Source organism: Anas platyrhynchos, chromosome 10, assembly GCF_047663525.1.
Source record: "Anas platyrhynchos isolate ZD024472 breed Pekin duck chromosome 10, IASCAAS_PekinDuck_T2T, whole genome shotgun sequence".
In the NCBI taxonomy this organism is placed as follows: domain Eukaryota; kingdom Metazoa; phylum Chordata; class Aves; order Anseriformes; family Anatidae; genus Anas; species Anas platyrhynchos.
The window spans coordinates 8,859,324-8,881,515 of record NC_092596.1 but is presented as its reverse complement, the minus strand read 5'-3'; the positions used below and the strand labels follow the sequence as shown (position 1 = coordinate 8,881,515).

The 22,192-nt window shown below is 61.4% G+C and overlaps 1 protein-coding gene and 1 long non-coding RNA gene across 12 annotated transcripts in view; one reads left to right on the top strand and one right to left on the bottom strand.

Moving 5' to 3' along the window:
• The window catches only part of NHSL2 (NHS like 2), a 26,723-nt gene extending 6,174 nt beyond the window's left edge, over window positions 1-20,549 (bottom strand). For 3 of the 11 annotated variants that reach the window (XM_072043139.1, XM_038184033.2, XM_072043140.1), the window contains exon 1: window positions 13,693-15,043. In XM_072043139.1, the coding sequence (XP_071899240.1) occupies window positions 13,693-14,899 (1,207 nt within the window). In that variant the 5' untranslated portion in view covers window positions 14,900-15,043. The other 8 variants (XM_072043144.1, XM_072043146.1, XM_072043143.1 and 5 more) reach the window with 8 other exon arrangements.
• Window positions 15,502-22,192, top strand: LOC113844715 (uncharacterized). Its single transcript, XR_005268114.2, has 2 exons — window positions 15,502-15,632; window positions 16,511-22,192. It is a non-coding gene; the product is annotated as an uncharacterized lncRNA (long non-coding RNA).

The following is a 22,192-nucleotide window of genomic DNA, read 5'->3' as shown; positions in this document are numbered from 1 at the left end:
CTGCGGGCTCGGGGCCGGTGCTGAGCCAGCACCGCGCACTCATCCTGCCCGCCTGGCCCTCCAGGAACACGGGGACGGGGACGTGACCGTGTCACGCCCCGGCAAAGCCACCCCCGCAGGCTGCAGGAGCAGAGCCCGTCGCCACTGCCGCTGCTGCTCCAAGCACCGGCCACGCTCCTGTGGGCGGACGGAGCGGGGTGAAATTGGGGAAGGAAGAAATCATCCCGTCACCCTGGGTGATTGCACAGCTGCTCTTGGGCGCAGGAAAGGCAGCGCGCAGCACAGCGGTGAGGCAACCTCCTCGCTGCAGAAGAGCAGAAATTGCAGCCTGAAAGGAGGGCGCCAAGGGGCACGGCACCTTTTTGTCACGCTTAGCTCATCCAGCAGCCCCAGAAGAGGGGACGCGTTGCCCGGCATACCTCACATTTAGCAGGGAAGGGTGGCGAGGCAGCAGGGGATGAGGGCTTGCTGATGGCACCGGGGTCCAGGCAGGCGCTGGGTGCACACCCATTCCTATTTCCTGCGTGGCAAACACTTCCCCTCACCCCTGCCTCGTGGGGCCTGTCCCCAGCGAGCACGTCAGCGCCTCCGGCCGCAGCACCCGCTTCGTGCCAGACCCCACCCAAGCAAGGAGAGGAAGCAAACGGGGTGGCTTTGGTGAAAGGGGACCGCACCGCAATGGCTCACGGCTGCCCAGCACCTCCCTGCGTGCTGCTGGGGCCCCCTCTTCCCACACTGCTTGAGCCTGCTGTGGCTACCTGGGCCACCGCGGCCCCAGCCCGCCGTGCCCCGAGCATCGCCCGCGCTGCCCACCCTGCCCCCAGCTCCAGCAGAGCCGAGCGGCGCAGCCTGCACGACACCCAGCATCCAAAAGCAACGTGCCTGGTCCCTAGCCTAGTTACTTTTATAATTTGTGTTACCATAACGACGTGCCTTAACACAAGCCCTTTTTTTTCTTTTTTTTTTTTTCCCTTTCCTTTAAATAATTTGACTCGTTTCCATATCAACCAAGAGGTGTCGGGGTGTGCGCGTGTAAATCACACCAAGGCTTCGTCGGCTGCCAAAGCCCCGTCCCGGAGGGCGCACGCAGGGCAGTGCTGTGCCCAGAGCAGCCAAACACCCGGGGATGAAATTCCCCCTGCTGCAGGTGAGTGCAGCCCCATTTTTTCAAGCCGGAGCACGGCTTTTCCTCCTCTTGCCTCCTAGTTTGGTGCCCAGGGATGCAATGCCCACGCAGGACGGAGGTGACGGACGGCACAAGGCGCGCAGGCCATGCACGGAGCAGGCTCTGGGCATCCCGCTTCCCCCCTACCCCTGCAGACCCCGCAGCCACTACGCAGGAAATCAAGGACACCCCAAACCACAGCCCCCCCCTCCCTCCTCTTCCCTCCTCCACCTGCATCCTGCCCCGAGCAGGGCACCTTACCTCCGCCCTGGCCTCCTCGGCACCCCCAGGCACCCACCCCGCCGGCTGCAACCCGGCGGGCAAACGGCAGCACCGAAACTCGGGGCCGCCCTTCAGCAAAGCGGAAGCCTCCCCGGGCAGCAGCCGGGGGGGCCCCGCAGCCATCCCCCAGGGCAGGGCTCCAGCACCGGGACACCCTGCCTGCACCACAGGGCCCCCCCACGATCCCCCCAGCCCCCTGTGGTGCCATGAGGGGCTGTGCCGTGCGCACACGGCTCAGGGCTGCCTGTGGGAGCCAGCGTAATGCCCTGGTGCTTCGGCTTTTGCTCCCCAGGAGGGTTTTTTTTGGGTCGGGGGGCATCACGCGATGGCTCTGCAGGTCACCTCGCAGGAGCCAGGATGTCTCCCAGGGGATCGTCCTGCTCCCTGACAGCTCCATCCCTCGCCCCAGGGCTGGGCAGTGTCTGTGTGCAGGGCTAAGCAGTGGCACTGAACCTTGGTGACAATTTGCAGAGTGCGAGTGAGCGTTCAGGCTTGGCCCAGGGTGCTGCCTGCGGTGCCATCAGGTCCAGGACTCAAGCTTAGGGGATTTTGCTCCTGCTTTAGGACCGGAGCGAAGCTCGAGCCAAGGTCTGGTCCCTCCTAGGACTGCCAGCTGCAGAGCACAGCCTGTGCGCTCACCCCACACATCTCCCGAATCACCCCCGCTCCCCGCCAGCACCCGTATTTACCTCCTGCCCAGGCATCCCGAATCCACAGCGAGATATTCGACAGCGCCATCGCAGTGGCTGCCTGATTCACTCCAAAGCTACCCTAAGACGACGGCTCCTGCCGGAAACCACACGGCTAAACTTTTCCTTCTCAAGCCCTCCCCGAGCCCGCGGGCGGCACCGGCAGCACGGCCCCTGCCGCTCGGCTCCTCGCTGGTGCCGCGGGAGCGACGCAGCGGCAGGCGGTGCACCATCAGCAGGGCAGCCATGGCAACGGGCATCGGCACGGCGGCATGTCGAGCGCGCCGGAGGATGAAGGCTGTGAACTTCGAGGCCGAGATCGACCCTGAGCAGCAACCCGAAGAGCGCCGGCGACGTTATGGCCCCGGCTTCGAGCGAGCGCCCCGACCTGCTGCCGGCACGGCGAGCGCTCTGTCCCGGCGCGTGCGGCTCGGTGACATTCCCTGTGGTCCGGAGCCAAAGCGCACGCTGCTCTGCGATGAGCGGAGAGGAAGAGAAACTAGCAAACAGCAGGAGCTGGCAGCCGCCGCGGAAAGTGCCTCCTGTCCCAAGCTCACCCCATGCTGAATTCGGAGCCGCCGATCCAGCTGCCCCGCTGAGACGCGGAGCGGCATCCGTGCCTGCCGCAGCCCCAGGCGTGGATGCCCGCCCAGGCCCAAACGATGTCCCCAAATTGAAAGCACCGTCCCGCTGAGAACCCCGTGCTAGGAGAGAGCGACGAGTGCCAGGCAGACCTTGCCACGGGTACTTGCCGTGAGCGGGATGGGGCATGCCCAAGACACGAAACATCCACGCGGATGCTTTGCCAGCCTCTGGCTGCAGCCAGGGCTCCAGGCTCTTGAGGTGGGTGCCCGTGCCCGTGGCACTGCACGGCACCTGGTGGGGCTGTGACATGAACTAATCACGCCGGCCTGCTACGGCAGATTTGCCCGAGGTTCCAGGCTCTCCTCTCCCTGTTTTCACATGCAATCAGCTGATTTTTGTACTGACAGCAGATAACAGCACTGCAGAAGCTGTTGGAAGGGGTGGGTGGGTTTGGCAGCTGTGAGGGTCACTCAGCTCGCAGGAGGAGGGTTGGATTGCACGAGAGGTTTCTGTGAAAAGCACCAGCAGCCAAACTGGTTAACGCCACTGTCCATCAGTAGGGTTCAGAGTTAACACCACGCTAGGACAATCTGCCCAGCCAGCCCCGTGGTGAGATCAGGCAAAAACAGATAACAGCCCGATTTCTCCAGCCGGATCCCAAGCGCTCCACGTCTTGTGCGGGGCGAGAGCGGAGGGGACACGCGTGCTCCCCGTGCCTGGTGCCAGCGGGACCCCGGTGACCCTGCCGGGGGTCCTCCTGCCAGCTCAGTGCGCGTGGGGGCACGCAGGGCCACTGTGCCGCTGTGGGAGCAGTCACCACAGCAACCAGCGCGCTGCCGCTCGTGCGGAGACAGCGGGGACGTTGGGAACGGTGGCAGGGAAGCGAGCGAGCCCGCAACACCGCTGGGTTTCGTGGCTGCCTTGGAGGCAGGGAGCCTGGCCACCCGCTACTGCGGCCACCCCGTGCCCGTGGCTGTCCCGGGGAGGCTGCGGTCCCGCGCTGGGAGCGGGCGCTTCCAGGAAAGCGCCGTTTCCCCTGTGCCCTGCTGGTTTTGCACTCCGCGGGGCCAGGACAATGCAAGGAAGTTGCCTGAGAGGGGAACGTGGCCAGGCCCCGGGACAAAGAGGCCCGAGATGTGAAATCAGCCGCAGCAGGAGCAACAGCAAGGGCGGCGAGGCCCCCGGCCGCTGCACCCTCAGCGTGGCCCCGCAGCCCGTGCTGGGGGGATCTGCCCCGTTGTGGTTTCATCAGAGCGAGGACACCCCAGATGGGCCGGGGAGCAGCAGGGAGGGCTTAAAAGACAAAGGGACACATCGCAGCCAAGGCCACACTGGGATAGCGGGGACAAGACCTGCAGTGTCAAGCGGTGCTGACCCCATCCGTGCCTATCGCACCGCCTCCGAAGACGAGAGCCTCCACGTCCCCGTTCCCCGACCAGGCACCCCAAATCCCTGGAAGCACCGCTGCCCTCCTGCCTTACCTTCCCGGTGCCACGGCGCGAGGAGCCACTCCACCTTGGCCATGGCTGCAGCCGGCGCTCTCGGGACTCCGTGCAGCAAAAAAACACGGCGAGAAAGGAGCTGCCTCCGCCTTCCCTGCCTCCGGCCCCGTCCCCAGCCCGGAGGGAAAGGAAACGACCAGGAACTGGCTGTTTGAGTCAGCGCCAGCAGCCCATTGTCACAGCCCCGTCCCCTCTTCCTTCCCATGTCACAGCTTTCCGAATTCACTCGACTTTCACCCTGGGTGCTGCAGGAGCCCCCCCAGGGCTTCCTCTTGGCTCGCCTCCTGCCGAACGCCACCGGCGGAGACTCCGCGGGGACCACTTTCCAAGCACCCCGAGGATTTGTAAAGCCGAGCCTGATTTTCCTGGAGGACTGAGGCCCTTGGGAGCCAGGCTTGCAGCAGAGATGGGGACGTAGCTCCAAGCACTGGCTTGCTTTGGGACGGGCTTGATTTTTGACACCGGGGCAGCGCGGGGAGCATGTGCCTTGCGCTCAGTGATGCTGCGGGCCCAAAGGATGGGATGCTTCGAAGACAGCAGATGCCGGCAGAGTTAATTTCCCCCAGGCACTTGCAACCCAGGCAGCACTTGCACATGGCTCTGGTAGATGGGGGAGACAAGCAGACCTGCTCCGATATGCACCAGCAACGGCCACGGACGACGTGGCAGCAGATTCCCCCGATGCCCCGGCACCAGCCCCTATAAGCTGTGTGTCAGAACAACTCCTGAGCATCTGCTGCTGCTGGTTTCCTGAAACACAGTGACCCGAGAGCCCCCACCAAATCGCTGGCAATAGGGGAATATCAAAGATGCTTTTTGGCCAAGTTTGGCCAAGGTGTACCCAGGTACACCTTTCCCAGCCCTGGTAGAAGCACGATCAGCTCCGGTCCCCTGTGAGCCATGAGTCTGGGGCAGGAGAGGTGGGCAGGGTGCATGCCAACACCCCAGACCCCCAGGCCCATCCACTACCCACATCCCAAGCCGAGAGGGCAACACACTGACAGCATCCTTCACCCCTCAGCCCCCAAGGCGCACGGCAGCCCCTCCTGACCTAAAGCTCTCTTTGCCCTATTTCAGTCCTCTGCGCCACCCGCTACAACAGCAGCTGCAAAATTATACGGAGACAGGCTGTACTTCCACCCCCTCTGCCCGCTCATTATTAAGCTGTGACAGTCACTTGGGCTGTGACAATCACTCCACGTTTTCGTGCGGCTCCCGAGCGATTTGCTGGAGGTCCCTCCCAGGGCTGCCAAGTTCCCCGCTGCTCCCCGTGCTGCCACCTCCCCGCTCTCCAGCCCGCAGGAGCACACGGGGCAGAGGATCACGGCCGGTCCTGCAGCCCAGAGCCCTGCCAGACCTCAGCGTCCCAGCTTTTCTGGCATTTCCAGGCTCTGGGCTGGGTCGCAGAGGGAAGCCGAGCTTCCCGGTGTCTGGAGAGGGTTGTGGAACCGCCTGGGCTGGCCGGGTGGGGACAAAGGAGTGAGCAGACAGGTCCTGCTTGTTCGACCCAGCTTTTTCAGAGGGCAGCTGTGCTCGGCCGCCCCACGCTTCCCCCCCCCAAACGCCCACAGCAGATTTGCTGGGCTTTCTGCCTGGGGAGAGACCCCTCGGAGGCACCCGCTGTGGGAGGTGGGGGCTGGGGGTGGCGCAGGGGTGGGCTCCCTGCCTCGGCAGGGCCCTGCTTTAGGGCCAGCGAGTGCAGGCCTCTGCAACACAGCTGGCTCCATGAAGACGGGGGCTGGCTCCACGCGTTTTGGGGCTGCCTTCCTGCACCTGGGTGCCGCTTCCATTCAATTCGGGGCTGGCTTCTTGCACCCTGGTGCTTGCTCCCACCAATTCAGGGCTCACTCATTGCAACCTGGGGCTCGCTCCTTGCAATTTGGGGTTTGCAATCTGGGTTTTGCTCCTTGCAATCTGGGGCTTGCTCCCTGCAATTCGGAGCGTGCACCTGGCACCATGAGGCTCGCTCCCTGCAATCTGGGGCCGGCTCCCCACATTCCAGAGCTGGCTCCCCACATCCTGGGGCTCCCCCTCCCGCAGCTCGACCCTCCCCGGGCAGCACCCGTGCCACGCACCGGGGAACGGTGCTGAGCAGGGCAGCGGGGTCAGTGCCCCGCGACACCCCCCCGGCTGGCCGTCCCCGGGCAGCGAGGCGCAGCTCAGCTGGAGGTGACCTCCCCCGCGTCCTCCAAGCGACCCACAGGGACCGGGAGGCCGCTGCCAAGGGCGAGCCGCCCCCTCCCCTGCTTCCCCTGCCTCCCCTGCTTCCCCTGCTCCATCCCAGCCCGCGGCGGGGGGCACCGGCACCAGGCACCGGAGGGAGCGGAGCGGGGGGCGCGCAGGGAGCAGGACCGGTGCCGTGCCGTGCTGTGCCATCCCGTGCCAAGCCGTGCCATCCCGTGCCAAGCCGTGCCATCCCCCGGTACCTGTTGCTGAGCGCATCATCCTGCCCCGCCGCTGGTTGCGCGGCGCCTTGCGCTGCGCGTTGCCCATCCTCCGGCGCTGACTCGCCCGGCCCAGGTGGTCACAGCTCCGCCGCCCCCGGACCGCTCCCCTCCGGCTCCATCCCACCCCTCCGGCGAGCCCTAAGCGAGCCGAAACGAAGCGCCCCGAGCCGTGCTGAGCCGGGCCGGGCCGGGCCGGGCCGGGCCGCACCGAGCGCCCGCCGCATCGGCGCGGCGGCCGCCGGCCCGCCCGCCCCCTCGGAGCCCGCCCGCCGCGGCGGGGCCGCGGAGCGCGATCGCGCCCAATGGCGGCGGCTGCGGGGGGCGGCCGGGGGCGGCGGCGGGGTGGGGTGGGGGGGGGGGACACGGGGATGGGGATGGGAACGGGGAGGGGGCGGCCCGAAGCGCGGGGATGGGGGTCCCGGGTTCGGCGCGGCTCGGTGCGGGGGGACCCTTCGAAGGATGGGGTGCCCCGGGGGGGGCTGCGGGGGTGGTAGCGCTCCCCGCATCCTTCAGAGCAGCTCTGCGAGGCTGGCATCGAGGGGAGCTGGAGGCCTGCGGTGGTGCCGAGGGAGGAGGGAGGGCACGGGTGGGCTCTCGGGGATGCTGCCCCATCGGGGAAAGGCCAGGCAAGGTGCGTGGTGCGCATTGCAAGAGCCATGGGTGGGGGGGATTTGGGCCTGTGGGTGCTGGGGTGATGTCTGGGAGGTGTGCTGGGAGGAGCAGGGAGCACCCAGAGACCCCAACGCTGCGCTGGGACCCGGCTGGCAAAGGGGCCTTACACCCAGAGGCCGGGGGTGCCATGGGACTGCTCAGCCCCCCTGCTCCATCCTGGGCCAGGAGGGTTGGAGCATCCCTCACCCGCCGAATCTCGGCATCTTGTGCAGCGACAGAAAGGACCAGAAAGCGCCGGGAGGTTGTTATGGCAACAGCCACAAATTGGATCAGTACTTGGCGCAAGGAGCGGCAGCGTGTGTGCAACTGCTGCGGGAGCAGGTGGGTGTGAGAGCTGCGGCGGTGCGGGGGCCCAGCTGTGCCACCCCCGGCTCGCGGGGACGAGCCCCCCCCTCCTCTTACCCAAGAAAGCGAGGCACCACGGCGAGCCCGGGGTGGCTTGCAGAAACGCTGTCCCAGCAGCTATTTACCCAGAGCCCCCCACCCCAACACACGCCCCATCCCGGGCAGCGGGACCCCCAGCTCGTCCTCCCCTCTTGTGGGGTTGCCCCACGCCCGTCTCCTCCTCCTCCTCCTCCGCTGCTGCCCTCCGCTCCCGCTGGCACGGAAGGCAGCTTCATAAAGCGGAGGAGCCGATGGTTTTCTGGCCAAGAGACCACGTTAAAAATAAATAAATAAATAAATAAATAAATAAATAAAATAAAATAAATAAATAAATGAAGTAACTAGCGACTCGGATGAGCTCATTGGAGAACAATGGCTCGGGGCCCGAGCCAAGGACGGGGAGAACGGGACCCGGGCTGCCGAAAGCGGGCTGCGGCACGCGTGGCACCCAGTTGCCGCAGCAAGCCGGGTGAAAGGGGAGCTGAGGGGTGCCCACCGAGCTGGAGGGTGCTGGCAGAGCTCGGGAAGCCGAGCCCTGAGCCCGTCCCCACCCTCCCCGTGCCTCCCCACCGCCCCCGAAGGTGACCTCCAGAGTGGCCCCTGCGAGGCTGGCCTGGCTCTGGCACCGCTCTGCCTGCAGAGCTCCCAAAACGCCAGGCTGAGGCTGCCGTGCCACCTCGTGTCCCCTCTGGGTTCTGCATTCCTGGGATTCCTCCAGCGCAGCAGCACAAGTTTCCTTACTCGGCAGTCCCGGGAGCTGCACGAGTGCCCCCCGGGAGCTTCTCATGCCCCGACACCACCACCAGCACAGGGCACGCTGTCAGGGCTCTGCTGCCCATGCAGGGGTCAGGCACGTGCAGACCGCCGAGGGGATGTGGGTACCCGAGCCCTGAGCACCCCACCAAGCTGCACCCCAATCCCTGGGCACCCAGAGCTCCTTCCAGCTTGGGAGCAGCAAACGCAACCCAAAACCAGTGCGCAGGACCACCAGCACAGACCCAGACGCGTGCCACATGCTGTAATATCCTCACCATGATGTGTGAGCCCACTGGGGGGGACGTGGTGCCAGTCACCCTGCTGGGGCACGGGGCGTGGTGCTGGCATGCTGTCCCCTACATGGCTGCACCGACCCTGCAGCCACCGCATCATGCCCAGCATGGGGGAACACACTTGGAGCACCCAGCCTGTGCCTGGGAATGTGGCAGCAAGGCGGGGGCACTCCGGGCACCTCCCGTCCCAGTGGGGTCCCTGGGGATGCTCCCGCCCCAGCCGGTGCCAGCGGCAAGGAGGAAGGGGAAGAGAAAAAGGAGGAAGAGGAGAAGGAGGAGGAGGAGGAGGAGGAGGAGGAGGAGGTCTGGGCACGGCTGTGGGGCACTGCCCAGGGCACAGAGGGCTCTGCATCCCTAACGGCCCCACGCCATGCACCCGCTGCGCTCCCTGCCCTCGTCCCGCGGAGCCGCCAGCCCCCTCCCTGAAGCAGGACAGCGATCGGGGTGGAGGAGGAGGATAAAACTTCTACATACCCAGCTCGGCCTCCTCCTCTTTCTCTCCGCACAGGGATGGGGGCCACGGGCTGCTCCGTGCCCCGCTGGCTGCCCTGCGCCCCCATGGCACCCTGGCACCCAGCGGGGTGGCTGCGTGGGGCGAGTTGGCTGCCGGCCGCCGCTCCAACTCGGCCGCTAACTCGCTCCAGGTTTGCTGGGAGAAAGGCTGCATGGAAATGCTTTTCCCACCCCAGCCCAGGCCCTTCTTAAAGACATAGCTGCACTTCCCCGCCGCAGACGCATGCCACGGCGGAGCCATGGAGACGGCGCGGGGATGGAGCTGGCCGGGGGAGCAGGGGATGGGGGCCACCAGCTTGGAGGGGCTGCAGGAGACGAGGTGCCCCATGCCACCCCACCACTGCCCTGCCCGCGTGTGGAGCTGCCACGAGCAGAGCCAGCCTCCCCTCTCCCTTAATTAACGGGGTTTGGGCAGCCAGCTGGGGGGGATTTGCTCCAGGCTCCATCCTGCAGCTCCCCTGGGCTCTGCCATTTGCTTGGTGACATCCCTCGCCCTGCCCTTTGGCCCCACGCTTTGGGGCACATCCCTGGTGCAATGGTGCCAGCTCTCCTTCCCAAGAAGCCACAGCGGGTCCTGCACAGGCAGGAGATGATCCTGCCACCCTGACCTCACCTCCTGCTGCCATTGCTTTGCCTGTCCCACGCCTAAACAGAAACCTGGAGTCGCCGAGCGATTTCCAGCAGCACAAATCCCCCCACGACCTTTTGGCTGACCTCTTCCAGCCAAGCCCCTCTGCGCAGGAGCTTTCAGACGAGCACCCAAGGAGCAGGAAACCACAAGCCACTCTCATGCACACAGCTGGGGTGCCCACAGGTGCCCTGGGGCCCAGGGAAGGAGGGTTTCACGTCCGAGCTGATGTGCCCAGCTGAGCTGACCGCACGTGTGATGCATGCAGCAAGAAGTAGACCTGCTGCAGCTGCTGGCTGCAGGGGTGCCACGGGGTTTGGGGATGGGATGTGGCCATCCCCATGAGGCCGCTGAGGGCATGAGTGAGTGGCACAGAGCCAGCCGGCACCCAGCTGTCCCCAGGAATGGGTGTAGGGGCTGTGCCATATGCGTCCCAACACTGGTCAGCAGCAGGGAGCTCGGTCCTTGGGCCAGCAGCTCCTGCCTTTCAGCGATTACAGCCTCGAGACGACCTCTGCTGTGCTCGGTAGCTGCTGCACGCACGGCGTGGAGGCGGCCCTTCATTCCTGCACCGTGTCTGGCACCTGCAAACGCCCCGCCACAGCAGGAGCTGGAGGGATGAGCTGCTCCAGCCCAGCAGTGCGGCACCACCCTGCGCTCCAGCGCCTGGCGACGGTGCTGTGCGAGCGCTTTCACTTCCCTGAGCGTGCCGGAGAGCTCTGCAGCTGGAGAGCGGGTTGCCAAAATGAGCTCCAGCTCTTCTCTGCACATGAAAGTGAATGCATCCTTCAGGCTGCTTAAGATGATGCAAGCCTCTTTGGAGACATAGTTGAAACCAATCCATGTTCCTGAGCAACGTAACCGCTGCCACAGCCACAGCCAGCGCGATGTTGTAAGCGCTTCCTACCAGCAACCACCCTGATATAGAAATACTACGGAGGCTTGAGGAGCCTCTACTTGCGACCTGGGGCAGCAGCGAGCACGAGCACCATGGCTGTGCCGCGTTGCAAGTGGATGGCAGCACCACCCCATGCCCCCACGCGCCGCCAGCGGATGATTTGGGTCCCCAGTTGCAGCCTCAGTGCAAGCTGGCGGGGAGGGAGCGAGGTCACGGCGGCAGCCTGGAGAGGACACCCTCGGTGCCAGCTCCCAGCTCATCCCCAGCACCTCCTCCTCGCCTTCCCTGGGGAAACTTCAGCAGCGGTGCCTGCTCCTGACCACCGCACCGCCGATGTTTTTGGAGAGCAGGGTCTGGATGCGAGACGAGCGTTATTCCTCTATCCCCTCTCTCCCTGCTGCTCCCCGCAGACGGTTCCCGTTAGGAGGCAGGGTGCGGCTCCCCGCTCCGCTCCTCTGGCAGCCGAACCCAGCCCAGCTTTGCTCAGCCTCCTTCCTCCCACTCGCGCCAAGGCCACGTTTGGGGGGAGCTGCGCTCTCCCCTCTGGCGCTGAAATCACCGCTGGCTTCGGAAACAAGCAGGCGGAGGAAGCTTCTTGGAGGCTTCTTGGAGCCACACCGGAGGAGGCTGAGGCCAGGATGAGCAGCTCCAGTTCCCAGGACGAGGACTTCTCCAGACCTTCACCTCATGCTTGCCACAGCCGGTACTGCTTATCCCATGGGGTCATGGCATCTCCTGCCCCTGCCCCATGCAGCTGCGCGCCGGGAGCCCTGCGCCACCCCCGGCGCTTCCCCGCGGGTGGTGGCTCTGCCTATCTCCTCCACTTGCATCGAGATGTGAGCTCAGAGGACGGCAAGCACCGTGCATTCAGGCAGGAGCAGCAAACAGCTCCTCCTGCCAGCACAGCCCAGGGTTCCTTCCAGAGAATCGTCCCCGCAGCTCCTCAGGGAACGACGGTTTAAATAGCTCTCGGCACCCGGCCCCATCCTCTTTGTCACCAAGAGTTATTTTGGGAGTGGCTGGGTCCCCAGGGGTGAGGGCTGAGCGGGGAGCACGAGCCCGTGCCCCCCAGCTGGCACCCAGGGGGCTGCGAGGGGCAGCGCTGGGATGGGCGCAAGCTCTCCAAGCTCTCACGTGGTGGCCGATGAATAAGGGCAGAGGAATCCAGCAGCCTTTGGCTGCTGCCTTGCAGTGGAAACAACCACGCTGCCTCGTCAGATTAAGCACTCCCCTGGCCCTCTGCGGCGCGATTCCTTCATCTGGCAGCGATGCGACTGCCCCAGCGCCTGCCTCTCCCGAGGAGGAGGAGGAAGGCAAGGCGGCTCCTGCTGGCTCTGCAGATGGACAAACTGCACGGGCACAGCGGGCACCCGAGCTGCTTTTTCGGCACACTTCAACCTGCCTGGGAGGAACCAAAGCCGGGGAGAGGATCCTGAAAAAATCCAGGATGAGCATCCTTGGGGAGGGCAGAGCCACAGCCTGGCCCTCTCCCCTGGCACGGCACAGCTGCGGTTTCCTCGCTGGAGTTTGGCAACACGTGGAGCACCACCACTCACTGCAAAAGCCCAGAGAAGTCTGTAACCACCAGCATGTGGTGTCAGCTCCGAGCCAGAGGACGTGACGAACCCAGCCCAGCCGAAGGGACAGCTAGCAGGTGCTGCAGCCCTGCCGGGGTCTCGGTCCTGAGGTACGAGCCTTCAGTGCTGGACTGCAGGAAGGCTGCTCCAGGGCAGGTTTGGTGCTGCTGATTCACCGCCGTGTCCCCAGGGACCAGACATTTTGGTTTTGTTCCGCTTTGAGAAGAGAAAGGTGATTTTTCCCTTTGGATGCTCTTCAAGAAATGGAAAAAGGGGGACCCACTCCCACCCTCCAACGAGGAGACAAGGCAGGAGAGGACTGCCCCATCCCTGCTGGCCCCTGCCCCAATCCTGAGGCCACCGTGGCCGCAATGTCCAGCCCAGTGGCACAAAGCTCCTGCGGCCAAAAGCGTTCCCAGCCCACCGACCAGGAGGGGACCATCTGGCCACCGTCAGGGCCAGCTCCTCCTCCAGGGGACAGCGGTCCAGCACGTACGGTGACAACACCAGCTCTGCCCTACTGCAGGTGTCAGCTTGGGTGACTGCGGTGCCTCCTCCCCAGATTCCTGCACCAGCCGAGGCAGGGGACAGCGGGAGCCTCTTCCTTCCCCTGATAACTTCTCTGCTGCACCAGCATTTGCAGGAGCAGTGCATCTCCCTGGCCAAGGCTGAGAGCTCGGCTTGCATCCGGGAAGCACGCGGCGAGGGTCTGGCAGTCATTCCCCATGGCTCCACGCAGACGGAGCAGCAAACGGCACCCACGAGGGGGGTTGCAGAAAGCACAAGGGACACACACACACTTCGTCAAGGGCCTGAGAAACGCGCTGCGCTTCTGCGGAAAGCATGCTCCAACAACAATCCCCCCCCCAACCCCCCCCGCAAAGCGTTTGAAAATAAACTTTTCTAACCCAAGCCAAAACGAGCTTATTTTAAGCTCCTCCGAAACGCGCTGCCCGCTTATGACCCAGCGCGTAAAGCCTGGTGCCAAACCCAAAGGCTCGGAAAGGGAAACGAGAAGCAGTTGGGGCACAACCCAAACCCCGCTGGCTGCCTGGGGGAGCGGGGCGCGGGCAGGACTGCGGGCTGCGGGCTGCCACGGGGCTCCGGCCACCCCAAAACCCTCGGGGGAAGCCGCTCCGCACCCAGGCGCGCCTCCACGGAGGCCGAGAGCGCAGCGGTTTGGGGACGGTCGCCGGTCCCCGGAGCCAGGGGAGGCGAGGGTGGGCTGGAAGGAGGCAGCCCCCGCCTGGCAAACGATGGGGAGAGGGTCCCGGGGAAGGCTCGGGGGGGTGGGGGCTTACCTGGGTCTGCCCCTCGCAGCGGGCGGCCCCGCAGCAGCGCTTGCAGGCGGGATGCGCGGCGGTGCAGCCGCCCGGTGCGGCGCCCCAGAGCCGCGACGTGGCCCTCGATGTCCCCGAGCAAAGCGAGCGAGTGGCCGCACAGGTCGGCGAGCTGGCGGAGCAGGGTGAGAGCCGCCAGGCTGCAAACGTCCCGCAGCTCGGCCAGCGGCATCGCCCGGCCCCGCCGAGCCACCACGCTCCGCTTGTAGAACGGCATGGCACGGACCGGACCGGCACGGTTTGGCACGGTTTGGCACGGCACCGCGCCCCCCGGCCCTTCAGCCCCGCTTCCCCCGCCGGCCCCGCGGCTGCGAGGGCTCTGGGCCGGCCGGTGGGAGGAGGAGGAGGAGGAGGAAGAAGAGGGAGGGGCGGCCGCCATCGGGGATGCTCGGGACCCCCCCTCCGTGCCGGCTCTCCCCCGACCCCCGTCGGTTTTTCCTGCCCCGGCCGGTGCGCCGAGGGGCTGCCAGCCCTCCCGCGGGTGCCTGGCCAGGCTGCTGGGGGATTTTGGGTGTGGGGGCTCCGGGAGGAGAGCGGGACCCCGAGGGAAGCAGCAGGGGAAGCACGTTAATCTTGCGTTTTTCTGGCATTGCTTTCCCCGTGGATGTTCTTGGCCACCGGCAGCTGCTCTCCTCTGCTCGTGTCGCCCCCCTCCCCAGCGCACACTAAAGCAAATATTTGTGCTGGCCCCGTAGCAAAAATTCCCCTGGTTTAAACCGTCCACAACCTGCTGGCCCTCTGGGGTCGCTCTGGGATGCAGCAGAGCTGGGATGGTTGCTGCTCTCCCAGCTCGCTGCAGGCCTTGAGCACGGGGTGCTCCCGGGGCACCCTGCCTGGTGCCGAGCACAGCCGGGGGGCTGCCTCCCCCCCACACAGCTTGGCGAGGGCAGCAAGGAGGGCAGGACCCCTGCCAGCACTTGAGGAGCCTCTTGCCCTTTCCTAAAAAGGTTGATTTTACCATGTTTTTAGCTGCTTTTTGCTTCACGCCAATGTTTTTTCCTCTTCTGTAGGAAAAAAAGTGCACTGGCAGCGTGTTCTCCTTGAGAAGCACAGTGCAAGGGTGGGTGGCCCCTAAAAGTGGAGAGCACCCCAGACCCTGCTGGGTGCACCCAGCACCCTCCTGGCAGCCCCCATCGCCTGGGGAAGAAAAAAAAATTGCAGCAAGCATAAAGCACCGCGTCCCCCACGTGCCCTTCCAGCATCCAACTATTTTCGGCACTGGGAATTTCCTGAGCCGGATGCTGATCCTGTCTGCACGATGACCCTCGCTGGGCTCCTCCGTGCCTTTGCCCGGGCTCTGCTTGGGTTTGTGTTCCTGCACCCAAGCCCAGTCCTATGGGGCACGCTGCTTCCCTTCTTTTGCTCCTTGTTCAGCTCCGTTGGGTGCCCCCGAGCTCTCCTGTAAGCTGCAGAGGGCAAATTCCACGCTGCAGTTGTGGGTTTTCACCTCTTTCCCCCAGATAGATTTGTGCAGAGCAGGAAGATTTCGTTGTGGTGCCTCTCTGCTAGCACTGCGCTGGTCCCTGCGTGTTTGCAAGTGGGGAAACTGAGGCACGGGGTCACATCCTGGATGAGGGTGATGTCAGTCTGATCCTCTCAGCCCGGTCAGTCCCTGACCGTGAATCATCTTCTGGGCAAGGAGAGCATCTGGAGCCCATCAGGATCCCTCGCACAGGTCGAGCAGGGAGGAACAGACTGTGCCGAGCTCTGCTCGGCTCCAAGCCTTCCCCAGCCCAGCCTGGCCCTGGTGCTGACCTCTCGTACTGCCAGAAAAGGAAGAATACACACGGACATTGTGCCTATTTTTGTGGCTTTTCCAGCAGAGAGCTGCTTGCTTCCAGATTGCCTTGGAGTAGCCTGGTTTAAGCTGTTCTCCATTCTGACAGCTACTGTCTGCACCGGTAAGTGGGCACAGAGCAGGGGACACTGAGCACAAGCAGCGATCCGTGGGTAGTCAAGGGACTCCAGGAGCTGGGAGGATTCCTAAAAACACCCCACTGTGCAAGCCCCTTCACAAAATAACAAAATCTGGCTGCTTAGCCATTTAAACATTTGTTTTTTTTTTTAACTGTGCGTCTTTTCCTCAAGTTTTCCATTAAATTTTTAGTGAGAAAACTAAAAGGACTAAACTAAAAGCAGGAATGAAGTGAGCTGAATAACGGGGTCACCACGTTATTAGGCTGATGGTGACGCACAGAGCGGGGCTGGCCGGGGCAGGAGCAGCCACAGGCACGTTTTGGAGCTGCTGGACAACCCCCACAGGACAAATCCCACGGGGACGCAGCATGGGGCGAGTCGTGCGGTGGCTCATGGTGCTTGAGCCAGTCCTTGGGGGCTCTTAGCCATGCTGGATTATTTGCTGTGTTTTTCACAGCCTAAATTCTGCAAACCCCAGAGCCCAGCCGCTCGCTGCTGCTGAACCCCGGGGCAGCGGCTGGGGGTCCGTGGGGCACGGACCCCTCTGCGTGGGAGCTGCTGGGGCCACAGCCGGCTGCAGAGGACGTGCAGAACGCCGGCACAAGGAGCAACGGGCTCGGCCTCCTGTGGGAAACATCTCACTTGGCTACTGGCCGGGAAGGAGCCTAGCCAGCTCTGCAAACACTGATTGCAACCAGATGCTGCCGGGGATGCGCTCCCTGCCCCAGACGGCTCGCCCCGCGGGAAAGCCCACCCTCGCCCCGTGGATGTGATGCCACGGGGATGCTGCCAGCCCCTGCGGGGTTGGGGTTTCCTCTGCTCCCGCTCTTGCACGACCGCCCAGCCCCGTTTTTTATTGCAGCAGGCTCTGCAGCTGGCGGCCAGCTGGACAATTTGGGGAGCCCGGCCCTGCCCTCGCCTGGATGGGAACCATGAGGAGCGCACGCAGCGAGGTTCCAGCAGCCTCGTGCCTTCCCACCCAGCGCCTGGCCACACGAGCAGGGGATCCCAGCAGCTCTCGGCACCCTGCGGGACTCCCAGTGGGCTCCCAGTGCCCACTGGAGGGTGCTCTCTGCCAAGCTTTGCCTCCCTGCTCCTGCTCCCTAGCGCTAATTGGCAGAGCAGTGCCTCCGAGCACGTCTTCTACAACCACTTGATGCCATTCCCTAACACATTAGGATGCAGAGTAGCCCACGCACAGGATACTCAGTCCTAATCCTTGTAGTAGCTCTTTTGAAGTTATCCCAGAGACTGTCTGGTGCTGTGAAGCCGGGCTTTGCACTAGCCGAAACTTTGCTCTCTGGTGTGCTACAGTATTTGTTTGTGGAAGTAGCTACGCAGCTACAGAGGCTTCACCCAGTTCCCTGGCTTGATTAGGTTTCTCTGAGATGCTTACAGGCTTTTCTGGATTCAATTAACTCCCCTGCGTGTCATCGACAAACTGGGCTCTGTTTTCCAGCTCCTTCTTTCCAGATCGCTGTTGAAAACATTAACATATGCAGCGATGAGACCTGCTCATGAAAAATTGGAAATTAAGTCCCCTTGGTTTTCTGTCTCCGACTTTATTTTTATTTTTTTCCCCGTAATGTCATTTTTCTCCTGCCCGCTTGTGCTGCACCTCGCAGGTATCCCGGCTGGTCCGAACGAGCCGTACCTCCCGTTAGAAGTAGGAACACCACCGGGGACGTTTTGGAGAGACTGACGAATTTCCCTTCCTGGAGTCCGTGTCATCCCATCTGTGCTCTGTTGGTCTATTTTTAATCACAGCTTAAAAACATTTTCCAGGAACAAATGCAAAGCGTACTGGCCTGCGCTCCCTCAGTCCCCTGGAGGCGGCTCAGCTCCAGGTACCCGACTCGCTGCCAGGCGGAGCAGGGGCTGCGTGACCGTGGAAGCAGATCAGCAAAAAGTCTCCCCCCCTCCTTTTGTCATATTATCACACCTCATGGGGTCAGTGTGGGGCTCTCAAGTGGTTTTCATGATCAAAGGGGGTGGTAATATGTTAACAATAATCGCTGTAATTGTTCAGCTCCCGACAGCCGGTGCGTTGAGCCCTGTGCCTCGCGCCCACACCCCCCACCTAGGGGGAACTTATGCATTCCCTTCTGCACTTTGGCCAGGCTTCCTCCCGGTGCAGCCCTCTAGGGACCTGTATTTACCCTTTCTTCCATCTGTGTTGATCCTTTCATATTTCCAAAGCCTGGGAGGACACCACATCCCAGAGAGCCCGACACCGGAGCTGCTGGGCTGGCTCCTGGCCCCAGGTCCCACAGAGGAGCCATTTCCTAGGGGTCCTCTTGTCCCGTTCCCAGCAGGAAGGGAAAATTTGTGTGGCTCCAGCAGGGATACAGGGAATTTCTCTCACCTGTCTTAACAAGGGGGCAGAAGGCTGCCCATAAGAGTGAAACTCATCCCGTGCAAAACGCAGTTGTGCCTGGGCAACGTCCCACCACTCGTGCAATCTTTCTTAGTATCAAGCTGTTAATTAAAAACTTTGCAGAGCTCAACTATATTTCTTTCCCTCTATTTTGCAGAATGCTGCTGTTTAATCTTTGGGGACACAGAGCTCATTATTTAGTGTGCTGGCAATGATGAGTAAGTGCTTAAATAAACTAGCACAAAATAATAATTATCTGACGAAACCCACAGGCAAAATTCAATCTGCAGGGCAAAGGAGCACGGCTCTTCTAATAGACGCACCGCAGGTATTTGCATCTGTTCAGAAACGATACTTTGAAGCTGCGTGAATACCTGGGATTTTTAAATGAGTCCCAGCACATGGGTCACTTGGGCAGAGCCAGCGTGGATGCATCTTGCTGCACGCTCCGAATCACTTACCCTTTTCCTTGGCTGGAACAGGAGGCTCCAGGCGCGCTGGCAGTCGTGGCATTTTCAGCTGCAATGTTCTCGTTTGCTCTATTTCATCCTCAAGATAACGTACTGGCACAATTGAAAGGAGATTTACTTGTGCCAACAGATTTTGAAGATCTCTACCAGTTTAGAAGATGGGCTGGCAGCACGGAGGGGACACACAGCCTCAAGGGCTGGGAGAACCTGGGCAGATCTAGTCCTGGGATCAGGGACAGCACGTTGGTGAGCCCAGCCCAGGGCTCCCACAACCCAAAGACCAGAACAACAGCTGTCACAGGGGTATTTAGAGAGAGAATTTGATTAAATTATAACTAGCACCTGGTGGAGGCTTTAGCATCTACACCAGGTGCTGTTAAAGAAGAAGACAGCTGGGAAGGGGTCACATCGTGGAGTGTGCTTTGCCTTTGGTGTTTTCTGGTGCCTTTGCCTCTTCTGGAGTGGCACTGCCTGTGACATTTGGGATGTTTCTCCATGGGTGACACAGGAGCACTTCTGAATATCACAATCCCACAGTCTCAACCTCAACGCTGGCCCAGCCACAAACCTAACAAATATCATGATCACTTACTCTCAACCTTTTTTTCTTTTCCTTTTTTTTTTTTTTTTTTTTTAATCTTTTCCTGAGCTCTGACTCAAAAGCCAACCCACGCTTTAAAATAACTTTGCTTCTGTTTTCCTAACCGCCTAAGTGAGCTGAAGGCAAACCATGGAACAGCTGCTGGCACCGACCTTCACCCTGTTCCCAGCGCTCAGCTTTTCCCCGAGCAGCCAGCGCCCACCTGCAGCCTGCTTCTGCAGCTTAGCCCCACGTCCCCCTTCCAACTTCTGCTCTTGTTTGCCCTAGCACTGCTGGCACTTTCCTGGAGCAGGCTTTGCTAAGAGCGTGTGCGAAAGCTCCTGCTCCAAATGCCCTGAGATTTTAGTGCACAAACATGGGCTGTGAAGGGATGAGGGTGCCCGTTTGTCACAGGGCTGCGTTCCTCCTGGAGGAGCCCTCCCCATCTCCCCCAGGGTTTGGCAGGGCTCGTCACACCGCAGGCTGCCTCAGCAGCTCCGTCCCTGCCATTAGCATGCGGTGGCGAGAGGAGTGTCACGCCAGGTGATCCATCACTGTCACTTCCCATTACGATAATAAATGTCTCCCGCTTCCTAATTTGCTGTCCTGGTCCTGCCAGCCGTGGCTGCGTTCCCTGCACATCTGAAACGCGCGGAGAACGTTGTCATTACTGCCCGTGTCATTTGCTAAGTGTCTCTCAGCTAGTTAAATAAATGTTGGTGAGAACTTACCCACATTACAATGTGCTGCCGGCTGCTCGGGGAGCACGCTCTCCTCCTGCCTTTGCTGTCTGGCTCCTCTCCTAGAGCGTGTGGAGAGGCAAGGGTGGAGGTCGGTGTCTGCGCACGCACTCGGTGCCCTGTTCCCCAAATAAGTGCCAAACTGGGAGGGCAGGGACCCAACACAGTGGAGACGCAGGGCCAGCTGCCACCCAAGCCCGGTGCTGAGCCCTACCCAAAGCACAACCCCTGCACTTCGGATCCATCTCAGAGGTGAAATTCCCTCTTCCTGCTCCTGCCTCCCAGGCCCCTTAACCATCCTTCTAGTTTCCAAACCTTTTCCCTAGCAGCACGTCAGACAAGCTGTTCTGTCGCTAACATGTGCTGGTAAGGTCACATACGGCTGCTTGTGCTTTAGCTGTTTTACTCATGAGCAGAAAACTCTGGGACCTGGGCCACGAGCTAGAGCCAAATCAATGAGAGCTGTTGTTGGCTTGCGTTTGCTGAAGAAGAAGTGGGATCATGCAGAAAACAAGGAGAGTGGAGAGCTCTTGCATCGGGGCACCCGGCGTTTGACTCCACGCCAGCAAGGCTTCCCATGGGAAACGTCTGAGCAAGACACGAGAGGCCAAGGAGACGTGGGAGCCCTGCGACGGGAGGCATTCAATCTGCTCTGCTTGGAGCTTTTGTGCTTCTTTCATCTGCGTCAGAGTTTCGGCAGCAGCTGAGCTTTCCCATGGAGGCGCGGAGCTGTGCTGCAGCGAGTGGTGGGGTGGGGAACTCTGCAGAAGAAACGTGGGACGATGCACAGATCATCCCTACGGTCACAGACACACAGAATCACAGAACAGCCCGGGATGGAAGAGACCTCACGAGGTCGTAAGGTCCAACCTGTTGTGGGGAAAGGGAGCCTCGACAGGAGGCACCCTGAACGGTTGCATCTTGAAAGTCTCCAGCGATGGGGGCTCCAGCACACTCCTGGGGAGGCTGTGCCAGTGATTGATCATTCTCACTGTCATTTTTTTTTCCCCTGGGAGGAGTGCACGGGTGAGAAACCGAGGTGCCAAATCTCTTGTTACTGATGAGTTACTTGGTGCCGCTGCAGAAAGCCAGCAACAGGTCAGGACAGCCGGTGGCAGCTCAACCAGTGCCTCCTTCAGGAAGATGGGTGTTTTGATGATCTGCTGATCGAGTTTGCTGATTATTCAGCAGTTCTGGATGGGCTTGAAAATGAGTTTCTTCATGGGTACACCTCACCCTCTGGAATAACCGATTTGGTATCCATTAATACATACCTTACATTTCATCCTTTCCCTCAGAGGGGGCTTTGACTTTGATCCAAAGCTGCTGAATTGTGGCCAGCAACCTGCAGGCGGCTTTCCTTCAACTCCTGGGCCAGCTGGAGCCCCACCGGGCAGAGTTCAGGCCGTGCAGCACTCAACAGTAAACACAAAAACACAGCTTGAGACACCTACAGCCACAAACCCCAGCTGCTGCGAGCCGTGATCCCGTGTGCCCAGACCACCCGAGGGTCCAGCACACACCATGGCACGGGGAGCAGCAGAGCAGAGCAGGATGCCTCAAATTTCTACGTATGACCAATTTCTCATAGCTTGTCCAAGCTCTGCTTTACTTCGGCATGTTCCTAATGCAGTGTTTGCATGCACAACTTGCCTCTTTCAGGCAGAGGGCAGTGAAGTTGCCTTCAGATATACATTTTCTTAGTATTTCCCTGATTTTCAGAGGTTTAAGCATGGTCAGCTCCTAATTTTCAAAACTGAGCTTTGCTGAACTTCCCATCCTAGAAGGACTCAAGACACCAGCAGTGATGTGGGTTTCTCCCCTGTGGTGCTGGTGCATGAACGAGGACGCTTTCGTTCCCCTCGCGTCCTTTGAATTTGTGAGCAAATAAGGAAAATACTGCATGAAAATAGCTCCATGGACAGCGGGAAAAGACGCACCGCCAGGTGTCACTGTCCTGGACGGTACCTGGAGGATGGAGCTGAGGACACGTCCATCAGGGGACAGCAAGCCCTGCGCCTCGAGACCCTGCTCTGAGCGGTCAGCACGAAGCTGTGATCTTCCCAAACCAAGCAGGATCCGTCTCCATCACCTCTTTGCCCCATCTTCCCTAGATGGACTCAGACAGCGATGGGAAAACATCATTTTATCCTCAGTGAGGGGTTTACAGCAAGGTCCCTCTCTGCTGAAATTTGGCTTTGTATTTATATTCAGCGGCTTTAGCCCTCTTCTAATCTAAACTTTTAATGTATTGGTGCAACTATAAATGGCTGAGCAGCAGCCATATACAATGCAGCAATATGTTTAATTAGATACGGGCTACTTTATATGCAACATTTATTTTAAAGACATATTAAATTACCAGCATATTTTCTTC